The sequence below is a fragment of the Lupinus angustifolius genome, chromosome LG06 (genome assembly GCF_001865875.1).
Source record: "Lupinus angustifolius cultivar Tanjil chromosome LG06, LupAngTanjil_v1.0, whole genome shotgun sequence".
In the NCBI taxonomy this organism is placed as follows: Eukaryota; Viridiplantae; Streptophyta; class Magnoliopsida; order Fabales; family Fabaceae; genus Lupinus; species Lupinus angustifolius.
The window spans coordinates 31,774,398-31,788,114 of NC_032014.1; the positions used below are offsets into that span (position 1 = coordinate 31,774,398).

The following is a 13,717-nucleotide window of genomic DNA, read 5'->3' on the forward strand; positions in this document are numbered from 1 at the left end:
GCCAAAGTTATGATCACAAATCATTTATCATTATACTTAGCAAAACTAATTGAATATGTAAAATTTTGAGAGGAAAAAAACATATTTTTAAATAATCACTTTCTTTAAGTAATTAAATGAGGGTCAAGGATGGGGATAATGATGCCTTTAGATCTTAAATGGCATAAAAACAGATAATCTTAATTAAGGATAAATTTATGTTTTATAAAGAATATAATATCATATATTATACTCTTAAAAATGAGGTACGTGACATTAATTTAAAACTATTATAAAATTGAATTTCTATTCACTTGACACATTTTTTAATTAGCAGGAAGTATAACAATCATTTAAATAATTAAACATTTTGTATTCTCGAAGATTATTACCCGAATTTAAAAAAATTGACTTATTGATAATAATTCATTTTTTATAAATATATTTTCATCATTAGAAAATAACATGGTTACTAAAAAATATTTCTTTTTGAGGGAAGAAGAGTTCATTACTTATTAACTGAAAATATTCTTTTAATATTTTTAGGTTTCAATTTGGTGTTTGAACAAATAAATGTCTCATTCATTTTTTTCCATTTACACCTTTATGATATTAGTGTTTGGTTTTTAAAATATCTTTTCGTGTTTGTCGACTTGTATTCTTATTTTTCTAATATCAAATGTATACACAAAGTTTCTATAAATTTCTCAATTTATGCCTATAAATTTGTCAAAGTTTTTATAGAGTTAGGTACGTTACTTTCCTTCAAAGTTTACAACTTAGTCGTAATCATCATAGTAAAATTTCAACCAATTATTGACATAGTAGATTTCTTAGAATTAAAGAAATGTATCAAATCCAATTACGTTGCATTCATTTTTATGTTTTATGCAACATGTATGTTACAAAATTATTTGTAAGGTGAGTTACAAAATTATTAATAACTTATATGTTACAAAGACAAATATAAAAACATTGGATATAGGAAATGGCAAAATTAAAATTATATAAATTATGCATATCCAATTACACCCCTTAATCATGTTTTGATTTTATATATTAGTATAAATATACTAAATTTTTGTTGTGATTCCTCTGTAATAATCAAACATGAAAGTATATTTAATGTACCACAAGAGTGTGACACTTCATTTATCATGGCTGGTTAAAAATATATTTAATTATTAATTTTTTGATTGAAATAATTTATTTTCAACTCATCATAATAAATGATACACATTTTGATATAAGAGTTCACTACCATAAAAAATTGGGTTATATACTAAACTTAAATATTTTGACAACTCTTCTCTTCCTCATTTTTCTCCATCTTATTTATCGTCATCCTTTCATGCATCATATTTATCAACATCATCAGCAAGTGTAGTTATTGTTGATTTATAATAGTATAAATAAAGATATTACTTATTATTAATTTATATTAGATAAATAGATATATGACTTATTAGGATAGATTTATTTTACAATACATGAGTTAACATAAACATTATACATAATTTATTGTACTCAATTGTATCTAAGAATTGAATAATAAACGTAAACATGTAATAAACATAGAAGACAACGTAAACAAGAAACTTGGTATATGAGTGATGTTTGATGCTCTTTATTTATTTCTCCACTACTTACGGAATTTTCAAGCTTATCTCTTTAAAAGAATATATACGTGAAGCATAATATTTCATCACCTTTCACATATTTTTTTTAGGTTTTGGTCCTATCCCAAATATTGAATTGGCAAATTCAGAAAGGAAAGTTAGTAAGTAATGAAAACAAAATACATAGAGGTAGGTTCATATTTTTCCTTTATTTTTAATGTCAAAAATATAATTTCATTATTATGAAAATAACAAATATATTATTAAAATTTGTATTTTTCTTTATTTTTTGATGTAATTATTTCTCCATTAATAAAGACGATTTTATTTGATTGGTCATATAAAGATTGTTGTGTGCTAGTAGCTCAACATTTGCCAAAGAAGTGACATTAGTTAGTGACATGATGACAAGTTTGAGTGTGGTATGGGTACCACGTATCTTCTTTAAATAAAGCCAATCCACCGAACCATACTTTTATATAACCCAATACTCATCACTTTTCCTTTCTCTTCAATTTATTTTCAAGTGTGATATTTATGTATTGTTTATGTAAAAAAATTATATAAAGACAAAATATCATTATTATTTATTTTGTATTATTTATATTAAGAGTCAATAATAATAATTAAACGTAAATAGGAAATAATATTGTTAGTATATATATCTTATTATGAATGGATATATCCATGTTTTCTCTTTTAAATGTCACAAGTGATTTTCCACTCACAATCTTTATATCATCTCTCTTTTCCTAACATTATTGAACATTAGGTTGACTCTTATTGTTTTTTACATGTATCATGTGAAGATGAAGAAAAAACCTATTTGAATTGAGTTGAACCATTATACAGAATATTTAACTTGTTGTATATCTATTATTAAATAAGAGATAATTATATTGGATAGATTCTCTACGAGCATAAAATGAATAAGTTTTTTGGTACTACTAATAATATACTTTTACTTTATAGTAAATGAATTAATTTTTTTGAGGGGTATGCTTCTAGAGTTTGATTGTTTGTAACATATCATAAATTTCCTTGGTTATGTATTATGGTATTAAATTAATGACTTCTACAAACTACTGAAAAGAAATATAATTTTTTATTTTAATGGTTATGGCAACACCATTACTTTCCTATTCCAGTTTTTTTTCCTTATAATGGCTTACACGTGACATCGCACTATTTTAAACCGTACCTTTACACATGAGCAAATATCACGTTCATTATTTAATCTAAATTGTGATGGTTTCGGAGAGTTAAATATTTTGAAGTCTTGAAGGAGTGTTATATTTTTTAATTTAATTGTTTTGAAAATATAGATGTTTATTTACTATCTAGTATAATTTAATACGTTGCATTTATTATTTAAGATAATTTGTAATGTTTTTATTGAGTTATATATTTTTAATTTACTAATTTATTATTTTTAAAATTAACACATCAGCATTTATTTCATTTAATTGTATTAACTTATGTATTATAATATGATAGAATAATTTATATCCTATTTTCTTATTCTGACCACCAAAACGATTCCAAGTATTGTTTTGTATAAACTAGGATGTTTCTCTTTTATAAAAGACATGACAACATGTCATATTGAAACAAAAAATATATATAAAATTCATATAATAGCATTTACACGCTTAGTCTTATACCTATTATATTTTTTATTATTAAATAAGCATCATAAACACTTGAAAAAACAACATGTATATTTTTGCTTCTTATAGATCTTGCTGTCAAAGTCATGTCATATGAGAATATTATCTATTCACAAAAAAACTTGTGTAAAAACATAGATAACTCGTCATATTTAGAACAAATGTATTTATATTTTTTGTTGTTATTATTTATAACTAAATTTTAGCTAAACTTAAATTTATATTATATAATTAAAATTTTATTTATTATTATGTCTGCGCGTATATCTTTCTTACTAAGGTGTTTCTAAAAACAATTGATAAAAGTTATACCAATGGATTAAAAATAAATACCATTATGAATTGTGGTGGCCACGTGATCTCCAAAATTAGTTTAGATAATTGATGTATGTTAATCTTAATTAGAAAAACACCAAAAACAAGAAGTGGAATACAAAACAGAATCCAATTTGAGATGGGACTTTCATTTATCACGTGACATCCAATCCAAAGTATTAAACGTGGAATAAACGTCACATGCATAATTAGTAATTTATGATCAACACAAAAATTCAAGAATATAACAAAACATTAATAAAAATAACTAAATAAGAGATAGACCAATACCCAGAATATTCTTATATAAAGTGGTAAAATTGGATTTTTCACATGATATTTTAAATCCCTTGGAATATTCGCTTTTTTAATCTCTAGTGGATTGTGACCTAAACTAACCTAATCAATTAATCAACACTATCTACCTTACGATTCTTAGATCAACTTACAAGTAATCACATCCAACGGCTATAATTCAATATTATTTCCATTACGAATAAAAAATAATAACTGATTTAATATAATTTAAAATTATTGAAATATTCCATTGGAATGTTCCTTTTTGTGTTAAGTTTTTGCAAGTAATTCACCACATAGCGTTCACTATATATACCCTTTTAACTCTTCGTTTTAGAATCATAGCAAAGACACGATTTTGATTAACACCCATTATTGAGAAAGAGATTTATTCTTCTGGGTCATTGAAATTTTCTATTGTGTTATCATTATAACAATGGCTGGAATTGTTGTAGTTTTCGACTTTGACAAAACCATAATCGATTGTGACAGTGACAACTTTGTTGTTGATGATTTGGGCTTCACTGATTTGTTCAATCAACTCCTTCCAACCATGCCTTGGAATACTCTCATGGTAATTTGTCCTATGTTCTGTTTTTTTGTTATGTGTTCTGTTTTTTTAGTTATGTTATATGCATGTTGTTTAATGATTTGGTTTTTTGTTTTATAGGATAGGATGATGATGGAGCTTCATTCCAATGAGAAAACAATTGAGGACATTGTTGAAGTTCTTCAGAAGATTCCTATACACCCTAGAGTGATTCCTGCAATAAAATCAGCCCATGCTTTAGGGTATGTATCCTTTTCCTTGTTTTATTAATTTCCCAATTGAAACTTTGTTCATTTAACTTTTTGGTGAAAGAAATTTATGGTGGCATTTGATTTTTTCAGTTGTGACTTAAGGGTTGTAAGTGATGCAAACATGTTCTTCATTGAGACAATTTTGAAGCACCTACGAATAAGAGAATGCTTCTCAGAGATTAACTCTAACCCTGGCTATGTTGATGAAGAAGGAAAGTTAAGAATTTTGCCTTATCATGACTTCACCAAATGTCCCCATGGATGCAGTTTGTGCCCTCCTAATATGTGCAAGGTGTGTATCTATTTATGTATTTCATTCATCCCTTACTTTTAATTCATAAGCTGATCAAAGAAAAGTTAAGCTCTCCCTCAAGTCAATCCACTCATTCATACTCATTTATCCCACATGTTTTTCGACTTTACTTATCTGATCCTTCAAATAAAAAATAACTCAAAATGGTGCTTCAAATATGGTTTAAATTAGTTCCTATCATGAATTTACTCCATTTTTTATTAAGAATTTTGCCCTTCTTTAAATAAATTTTTTGACTTACCGATCAAACCTTCTTCCATTGTTAAGTCTTTGATATGAGCCCACTGGATTTGGCATAAAATATAATGATGTACACAAATTAGGACAAAAAATGATGGTCAATTAATCACATGAAGTACTACAAAATGATTAAGAACTTTCTTCTTTTTAATATTTTGCCTAATTCAATGTTCACTATTACAGGGTCTAATCATAGATAGAATCCAAAATTCAATATCACCTGAAGAAAACAAGAGATTCATCTATCTAGGTGATGGTGCTGGTGACTATTGCCCAAGTTTAAGGTTTAAAGAAAAAGACTTTGTGATGCCAAGGAAGAATTTTCCAGTTTGGGACTTAATATGCAAAGACCCTTTGCTTGTTAAGGCTGAAATTCATGAATGGAGTGATGGTGAAGATCTTGAAAGAGTTTTGTTGCAATTAATCAACAAAATTTCAATGGATGGAAGTGCTCAACTCATTTCAAATGATTGCAAGCTTCAGAATCTACCGGTGTCTGCTCATGTTCCTCAAGTCCTAAGGGTTTAGGAATGAAAAGCTTAGTTTAATATATTTGCACATATAGTATTATATACCTCAAAAAAGAGGTTTTAGTTTCTTACTTATTTACTTATGAATTTTAACATTTCCTAATGAACTTTCTCCAATCTTGGAATAGCCAATTAGTTTGCTCCAAATCTTGCCATATATAATGACTAAGCTAATAAATGGGTTATATTTCCCTTTACGTCGAACCACATTTTTATTTTTTAGTATTGATTATTTAATTTTCATATATTTTATTTTATAGAATTATATTACATTTTATTGTATCAAGTATACATGATATTATATTTTTGTTTGAATATTTAATTATACTTGATATTATAATTTTGGCTATATTTGGGATTGAATGTAGAGTCTATATGATATAAATTATTACAAAAGAGGTATCTTATAGGAAAGAATAATCTTTAATCTCTAATTTGATTGTATTTTGAAACTTATTCAAAAATTTGATCTTTCTTATTTAAAAAATTGTATCAAAAGTATGGATAATATGACAAACAATATAATATATTCTCCATTTAAAAAATAACCTAAAATAATCATATACAACCTCTTGAATCATTTTTTGCATCCAATTATTACAATATTATTTGCATTGTATATGTTATAAAATTGAATATATTATATTGTTTCAATTACAACTATTTAAGTATATAAATAAAATTATATACGTTTAATTATTTGAATACTTTTTATGCGTATTTTTTGCATTAATATAGTAGTAAGGGTAAAATTGGGATATAAAATTACGAATGTTTAATTACTTATATACTCCTTATACAATGGAATAAATGCTTTAATGTAGCTAATTCCTCTAACATATTTCGTGTGTATGTATATATATATTATTTCACTCAAAGAATAAGAGTTTTCAAGTTTTAAAATTTATATTGTTTATACTACTAAGGTGAAATTGAAGGAATAAGTGGGCATATTATTTTTATCAAATGGTAATTTATTGCAAAAATATCATTTCAATGGTTATAATATTTATTAATTATAGTATATATGCAAATATATTAATTTCATAATTATTTACATCTTGATAGTAATCATAGTATAGGGTATAATTTTCATCATATCCCTTAATGCTCTAAATATTTTGAAACTAAAAATAGTTTTTGAATTGTAATTTATAGCTATATGAAAAGGATAGTGATTGCAAGAAATTTTCTCATTAGAGTTTTCAAATTTATCATTGACTCATATAACCGAGTTATTAAAAATACGAGGTAAATTTGATTTTGGTTCTAAGTTAGATTAGAAAAATGTTATTAATGAGTATTATTTATTTAATTTAGGTATCGATGCACATCTTTTGAATAAATTATTAATTATATTTATAATTAGATAGTGTATAATAGATATTTAATTCATTAAATATAAGCAATGAAGTAATCTGATAAGATGAAGAGAGTAAATAAAAATTTACTATTTGTAATTCGGCATTATATCTTTCTTCTCAATTTGCAACACCAAAAGCAAAATTCAATTACAAACTTTTAAAATTATGTTATCAAATTTATTTCTAATTAATATAAGATATCATTATTTTGATAATCACCTTCAAGTCTTCAACTATTAAAGAACAGTAACAACAGTAATACGAATGTAAAAAATAACGTAAATAATAATAAGAAAGGTCACTGTAAAAGGAAGAGTACCAATAGGATACCTAAGGTAAAAAGAATATTAATAATTTTCAACTATTAAAATTGCACATGTAAATATTGATTTGTTAAAATTATTGAAATTAATTTTAATTTTAAACATGCATATTTGCGATTGTATGATTTAAAATATTAAAAACAGCACATCAATAATATAAACCATAATGAGTATTAATTTAAAATAAAACATAATTATTCTAAAGTTATAGTAATATTAGACGTAAGAACATTCAAATATTCAAATATTTAAACATAATAAACATCAATATCGTTAAAAAGGATCTTATAATTTTATATAGTATTTATAAGCATAATCCCACAAAATATGGTGCATAGAGAAATGCTTATATTTATATTGAGAATATAGAAGGGATATATTATCTCTTACAATCTGAATTTTATTTTTTAGGAGTTGAGTTAGTTTAAAATCAAACACTTCCAACAATTACACTTTCAACAAATCAAAGCAGGTAATAATTCATATATATACCATCATACTTTTGTCATATTTTTTGGTATAGCAAATTTTATTTGAGAATAACATAAGATGGTAATATTGTATCCTAATGAAATGCATATTTATCCTAAAACAAGAGGCACAGAACATTTATCTACATTTATTTAATTTATTTTTTAAGGCTAAGATTAAGAGCAATTTAACAATACCGAAATACAAGGGATAAAGCTTTTATCCTACTAGAGTTTAAAATTTATGCACAGTATAAAAATTTACAATATAAAATACACTTGTATTATTAAATTCATGGAGTGCTTATTCAAAATTACAAATTCAAAACCAGTTAATTAAGTAAAACAAACCTAAGCTAATATAATGGAAAATGATAAGGTTAGGTTATTGTTTATAAATACACATCATGTATGAATCAAATTCTGTTCCAAACTTGATGGAGAACTTTTCTAAATTTATTCTTTCTCTTTTTAATTGTATTTCGGAGTTGATAAAACGGAAAAGAAAATCAAAGAGAAAGCCAAGCTGGGTTGAACTTCCAAGAGACATAACAACAATAATACTCAAAAAGCTTAGTGTTATTGATATTATCTCAAAGGAACATTTGTAAAGACCCTCTCATATTGGAACTCAACTCCTCTCTAGCACTAGACAGTTTAGTACTGAATTTTAAGGGGAATCAATAATTATAATTTATTTTATTAAAAAATGAGTTGAAATTAAGACTGTTGGATTTTTTGTTGCCATATGTCATAATCTCAACATCTCTCCGATAATGGAGACTGTTGGATTTTTTATTAAAAAATGACGTATATTTGGTGGTCATTTGATATGATAAAATAAATTTGTCAAAGTCTCCCCATTCTTAATTTTTGTGGTAGAAGTTAATTATAGATTTTAGATTCTCATACAAAGTTTTTTTATATATAATCATTTATTTAATAAAAAGCATAACCAAAAGCCATTTTCTTGTTTTTTTGTACTATCAAAGACATTTGAAACTATCGTTACGGAATTAATCCTTTTGACATGTGGTTGCTCCTTCCAATGAGTATCGCTCTCATGAATCGAGCTATTGACATTTTGATCATGTTGATGATCTAGCAGGTTCTTATACCACTGAACAAAACACCTTTTTGGTATTTGAACACTTGTTTAATTGAATCTTATACATTTTTTATCCTAATGTTTACATCTATCCTACTCTAATCTTTTTATTGCTCTTACAGTTCAAGTCGGATAACAAGCCTTGGGCACAAATGTGTTTTCATTAATGAAGATAGATTGAATTTGAATGAAGTTGCAAAGAAGCTTCCACAATTATACAAACTTGGCATGCATTGCCCTAGTTTAAAAGAATTGAATTTATGCAAGTGTCATATGTTTGACTATGATGAAAACAAAATATACAACGTGGAAGATGATGAAGACGCATTTTCTATTGCAAAAACCAATGCCACCACGAGGTAAAAAATGGTGGCAATGGGACCCAGAATTTGATAAATATGCATATTATACGTATATTTTTTATTTCTAACCTTCATTATAGTACAATAAAGTAAGATTTAAATAAATATATTATCATCAAAATCTAGTCTAGCACAATAAAATAACTTTTATGTTTTACCTTATTCATTACCATCATATATTTTAGGAATGCTTTTTATGGCCGAACATGTTAGTACATAAAATGGCACCTTTAAGTAGTGTTATTAATATCATACTGATTGTTGAATTGGTAACGATAATGTTATAGTGGTATAACAGATTAATTGATGATTCATTAATTAAACTGCATACAGGTAAAATTAGAAATACATATATTTTATTTTAACATTATTATTGAAAAATTAATAAAGAAGACAGTAACTACTTTTATTTGTACAATTTGTTAAAATAAAAATATATCACTTGATGATATACCGTGTTTTGGAACTATAATAGTTGTATATTTGATCCTCCATACCAATATTTTGGTAAAAATAGGTCATTTTCATTAAAAAAATTAAATAAAACCAGTCAATATGACTAATACGGTCAACTGAGAATTAGCAATATGACTAGTTTTCAACGGTTTTGGTCATTTTTTGACTAATATAATTACATGACAAGTATAGTTGTTATAGAATACCAATATTTGAACCAGCCCAGACAAACTATTTATTATAACAGTTGCTTTAACAATGATTAAATACTAATTGTATTCTCTATGACAAACCTCCTTTTTAGGTCTTAGGCATTCTTCAACTGGATTGTAGTGACATGATTTAGTTTCTTTGTTTTTGTTTTTCCTTCTTTTTTTTAGTTTTCATCATGTATTAAAAAAAATTATCGTCGTATACAAAAATTATTATTATAAGATTTTTCTATGTGATTTTTACTTTATAAGAGTTAACTAGTCCTTAAAACAAACTTCTAATTAATATATTTGAAGAAACTATGTTATTTTTTATAGTTTGTATCTTCTAAAGAGAGATTTTTATGGGATTCCATGAAACAAATAATAGCATCAATAATGTTAATCATATTGACTTTGGGTACATGTCTTTTTCATTAATGAGATCCATATATTAAATTTGGCTATTCTCAAAGGTTTTTTAAATTCTTTCTTACTTTCTTATCCATATATTTCTACAGGATTATACTAAAGTGATGCTATAGCTTTTTTCTTTCTAAAATAACTTAGCTATGAAATTCTATATTTTTTATACTGACCCTGAAAATTAAGTAGATGGAAATAAAAGCTAAAGTAGTAAATATATAGAAAAACCTCCGTAATACTCTTCATGACTCTCATCCCTACTTACAAACTTCAAACTCTTATTTTTCTCTTCGTATAATTTCTTATGGTAATCTCTTAATTTTATGTTAAAAATTGTCTCTGTCTCTTTTGGGACTGGATTATGAATTAGTACGTAGTTGTTGTTCGTACTCATTTGTGAATTTACATGACATATTTGATTTGTTCTCATGTCCCTATTTTTGGCTGAGCATCAAATGTATGGCTGATATGGAGTCGCCACTATATTTTTAGTGTTAAAATATAAAAAATTCCCTGTGATGGAGGATGATATTTTTGTCAATTAGTTCAAAGTACGTGTTTGGCACAATTTCCATGTTGGATGCACCACCTATTGTGCTGAGCACAATTAGGTGCACCTATCATATGAGTTACAAAGGTTAAACTTTTTAATTCTTCAATTCATGCGCTCAGCATATAGGTTCTGTTCAAATTTCATTTGGAAACTTAGTTTTTTTTATTTTATCATTTCTCTGAATTAAACCTGCAAAACATTTTGGAGATAATATTTGATTATTTAAACAAATTTTTATAATGTATGATTATAATTTTATTTATTTGAGTTATTAATGGTTAAAGTACGATAAAATGAGTGTATATTATATAAGAATCATTTAAATTTAAAATTAACTTTGTAATATTCCTTGGAATCTAAATGTCCCTACGTCATTTCATGAACAGGCAATGGCACTTTAGGCTAATAATCTAAAGTTCCCGCTCATTAAAATAAAATAAAATAAAAAATTTGTAAAGGTCCCGTGCTTATAAATACCTGTTATCGGTCTGATAATAATCACATTCACATACATTACCCACTTAGGCAAACACTCATACACATAAATATTTTCTCCAAAAAAAATGACTTCAATTATAGTGGTTTTTGACTTTGACTCAACAATCATTGAATGTGATAGTGATAACTGGGTACTTGATGAATTTGGTTTAACTGAAAAGTTCTATAAGCTTCTTCCTACTATGCTTTGGAATCCTCTCATGGTTTTCTTTCCCTTCCTTGATTTTCTTGCTTCATATACAATGTTTCTTTATATTTAAATATATATATATATATATATATATATATTTATTTATTTATTTATTTCCTGTTAGGAAAATAATTTTATTTTCTTATCCTATATATTTTTTCAGGATAAGATGATGAGTGAACTTCATTCACAAGGAAAAACCATTGAAGACATTGTACAAGTTTTGCACCGAACTCCAATACATCCCTGCATTGTCCCTGCCATTGAGGCAGCATATTCCCTTGGGTAACTCTTATTCTTAAGATTTATTTATGAGTTAAATTTTGGAGGGAAATAAATAGAACTGGAATGCTCGAGAGCCCTAAAATACATTTATGAGATGGTCCTGGAATCCTCTATTTCTCTTTTTTTCCCTCCAGAACTAAGCTCACAACCAACTCTTACACTCTTCCTTTGTTCTATGTAAGATGTTCTAAGGAGAAAGAACTAGAAAGTTAATGGTCATATTCTCACATTAAGAAATTTCATTGATGATAAGCTTCTTTCATTTTTCCTCCTAACAAACTTAACTACATTGAAATTAAATTCTCTGAACACATTTCTTGTCTTGCTAATAGAATGATGATAACTTACTAAAAAAAAATTATGTGGCAATTACTTTTTTTTTCTTAATTATTATATACTGATAACTTAATTATGAATAATCAATTAGAGGCAGCAAAAAGGGCATAGGATTTGAATCTTATGATAGCATAATTAACATTTGTCCTTGTACTTTTTGTCTCCATGAAAAATATACTAATGCATAAGATGGAATTTTATTCAGGTGTGAGCTTAAGATTGTGAGTGATGCAAATATTTTCTTCATTGAAACAATTTTGAAGCATCATGGTGTGTGGAATTGTTTCTCAGAGATCACTGCAAACCACAGTTATGTTACTGAAGAAGGGAGGCTCAAAATTTGTCCCTACCATGATTATCTAAATTCTTCTCATGGATGCAATCTTTGTCCACCAAACATGTGCAAGGCAAATAGCTCCAAAACCCATTTACTTATGCCCAAATAATTATATCCTAGTTTTGTAGTTATCTACAGAAATTCACATTATGCACTTTTAGAACTATGAATCTTTATTTTACTGCTTCTATCTTTTGTTGATGCTTGAGTAATGAACATAAACTTAGGTCAACTTTTCTTTGAGAAAAATATGTATTTTCTAATAGTATAAGAGTTTTTTATATTGTCATTACATTATCTACCATTCATATATGATCATCATTGACTCTTAAATAAAATAATATATAATATATGTGAATGATGGATAAATATAATATATAAATATTATAATCTTTTTCTTTAGGATATTGAACTTAATTAGCACTATCTTTATGATTGACTACACATCATGTTCCATTTCTCTGGTCTGTCATAATATAAAGGACCCTTACAAGATAAAGGCAGCATTAAATTTGTTTCATGAACCATGTACCATAACAGTTTCTACTTTCCAGAAAAGAACTACACTTGCAAATAAAAATTAATAATTAAGTTTTATCAATATTGCTAGCAAAAGTTCTTCTTTTTAAATATTTTCTCTACTATATTGACCTTTTTCTTTTGGCTCTCTATTACCATACAGGGATTGATCATAGAAAGGATTCAAAATTTACTTGATGGGGCAGGAAAGAAGAAATTTATCTACCTTGGAGATGGAAGTGGAGATTTTTGTCCAAGTTTGAAGCTCAAAGATAATGATTATTTGATGCCTAGAATCAACTTTGCCTTGTGTGATTTAGTATCTAAAAATTCTAATGGCATAAAACCTGAGGTGCATGCATGGGGAAATGGAGAAGAACTTAAGAATATTTTGCTACACATTATTAACAAAACTATTGGTGAAGAAAACAACATAATTAGACCAAAAATCTCAGTTGATTGCATGTTGGAGCAAATTTCACTTGATGCTCATAAAAATTTCCCTAAAGTCCTCTCAGTTCCTCATTAACTAATA

At 26.3% G+C, this 13,717-nt stretch overlaps 2 protein-coding genes across 2 annotated transcripts; both read left to right on the forward strand.

The window, feature by feature from the left end:
- LOC109351251 (inorganic pyrophosphatase 1-like) lies at positions 4,204-5,879 on the forward strand. Its single transcript, XM_019592658.1, has 4 exons — positions 4,204-4,454; positions 4,551-4,672; positions 4,772-4,973; positions 5,418-5,879. Exons 1-4 carry the CDS (start codon positions 4,317-4,319, stop codon positions 5,760-5,762), a joined length of 807 nt encoding a protein of 268 aa, XP_019448203.1. The 5' UTR covers positions 4,204-4,316; the 3' UTR covers positions 5,763-5,879.
- Positions 11,524-13,717, forward strand: LOC109351250 (inorganic pyrophosphatase 2-like). Its single transcript, XM_019592657.1, has 4 exons — positions 11,524-11,718; positions 11,869-11,990; positions 12,532-12,733; positions 13,346-13,717. Exons 1-4 carry the CDS (start codon positions 11,581-11,583, stop codon positions 13,709-13,711), a joined length of 828 nt encoding a protein of 275 aa, XP_019448202.1. The 5' UTR covers positions 11,524-11,580; the 3' UTR covers positions 13,712-13,717.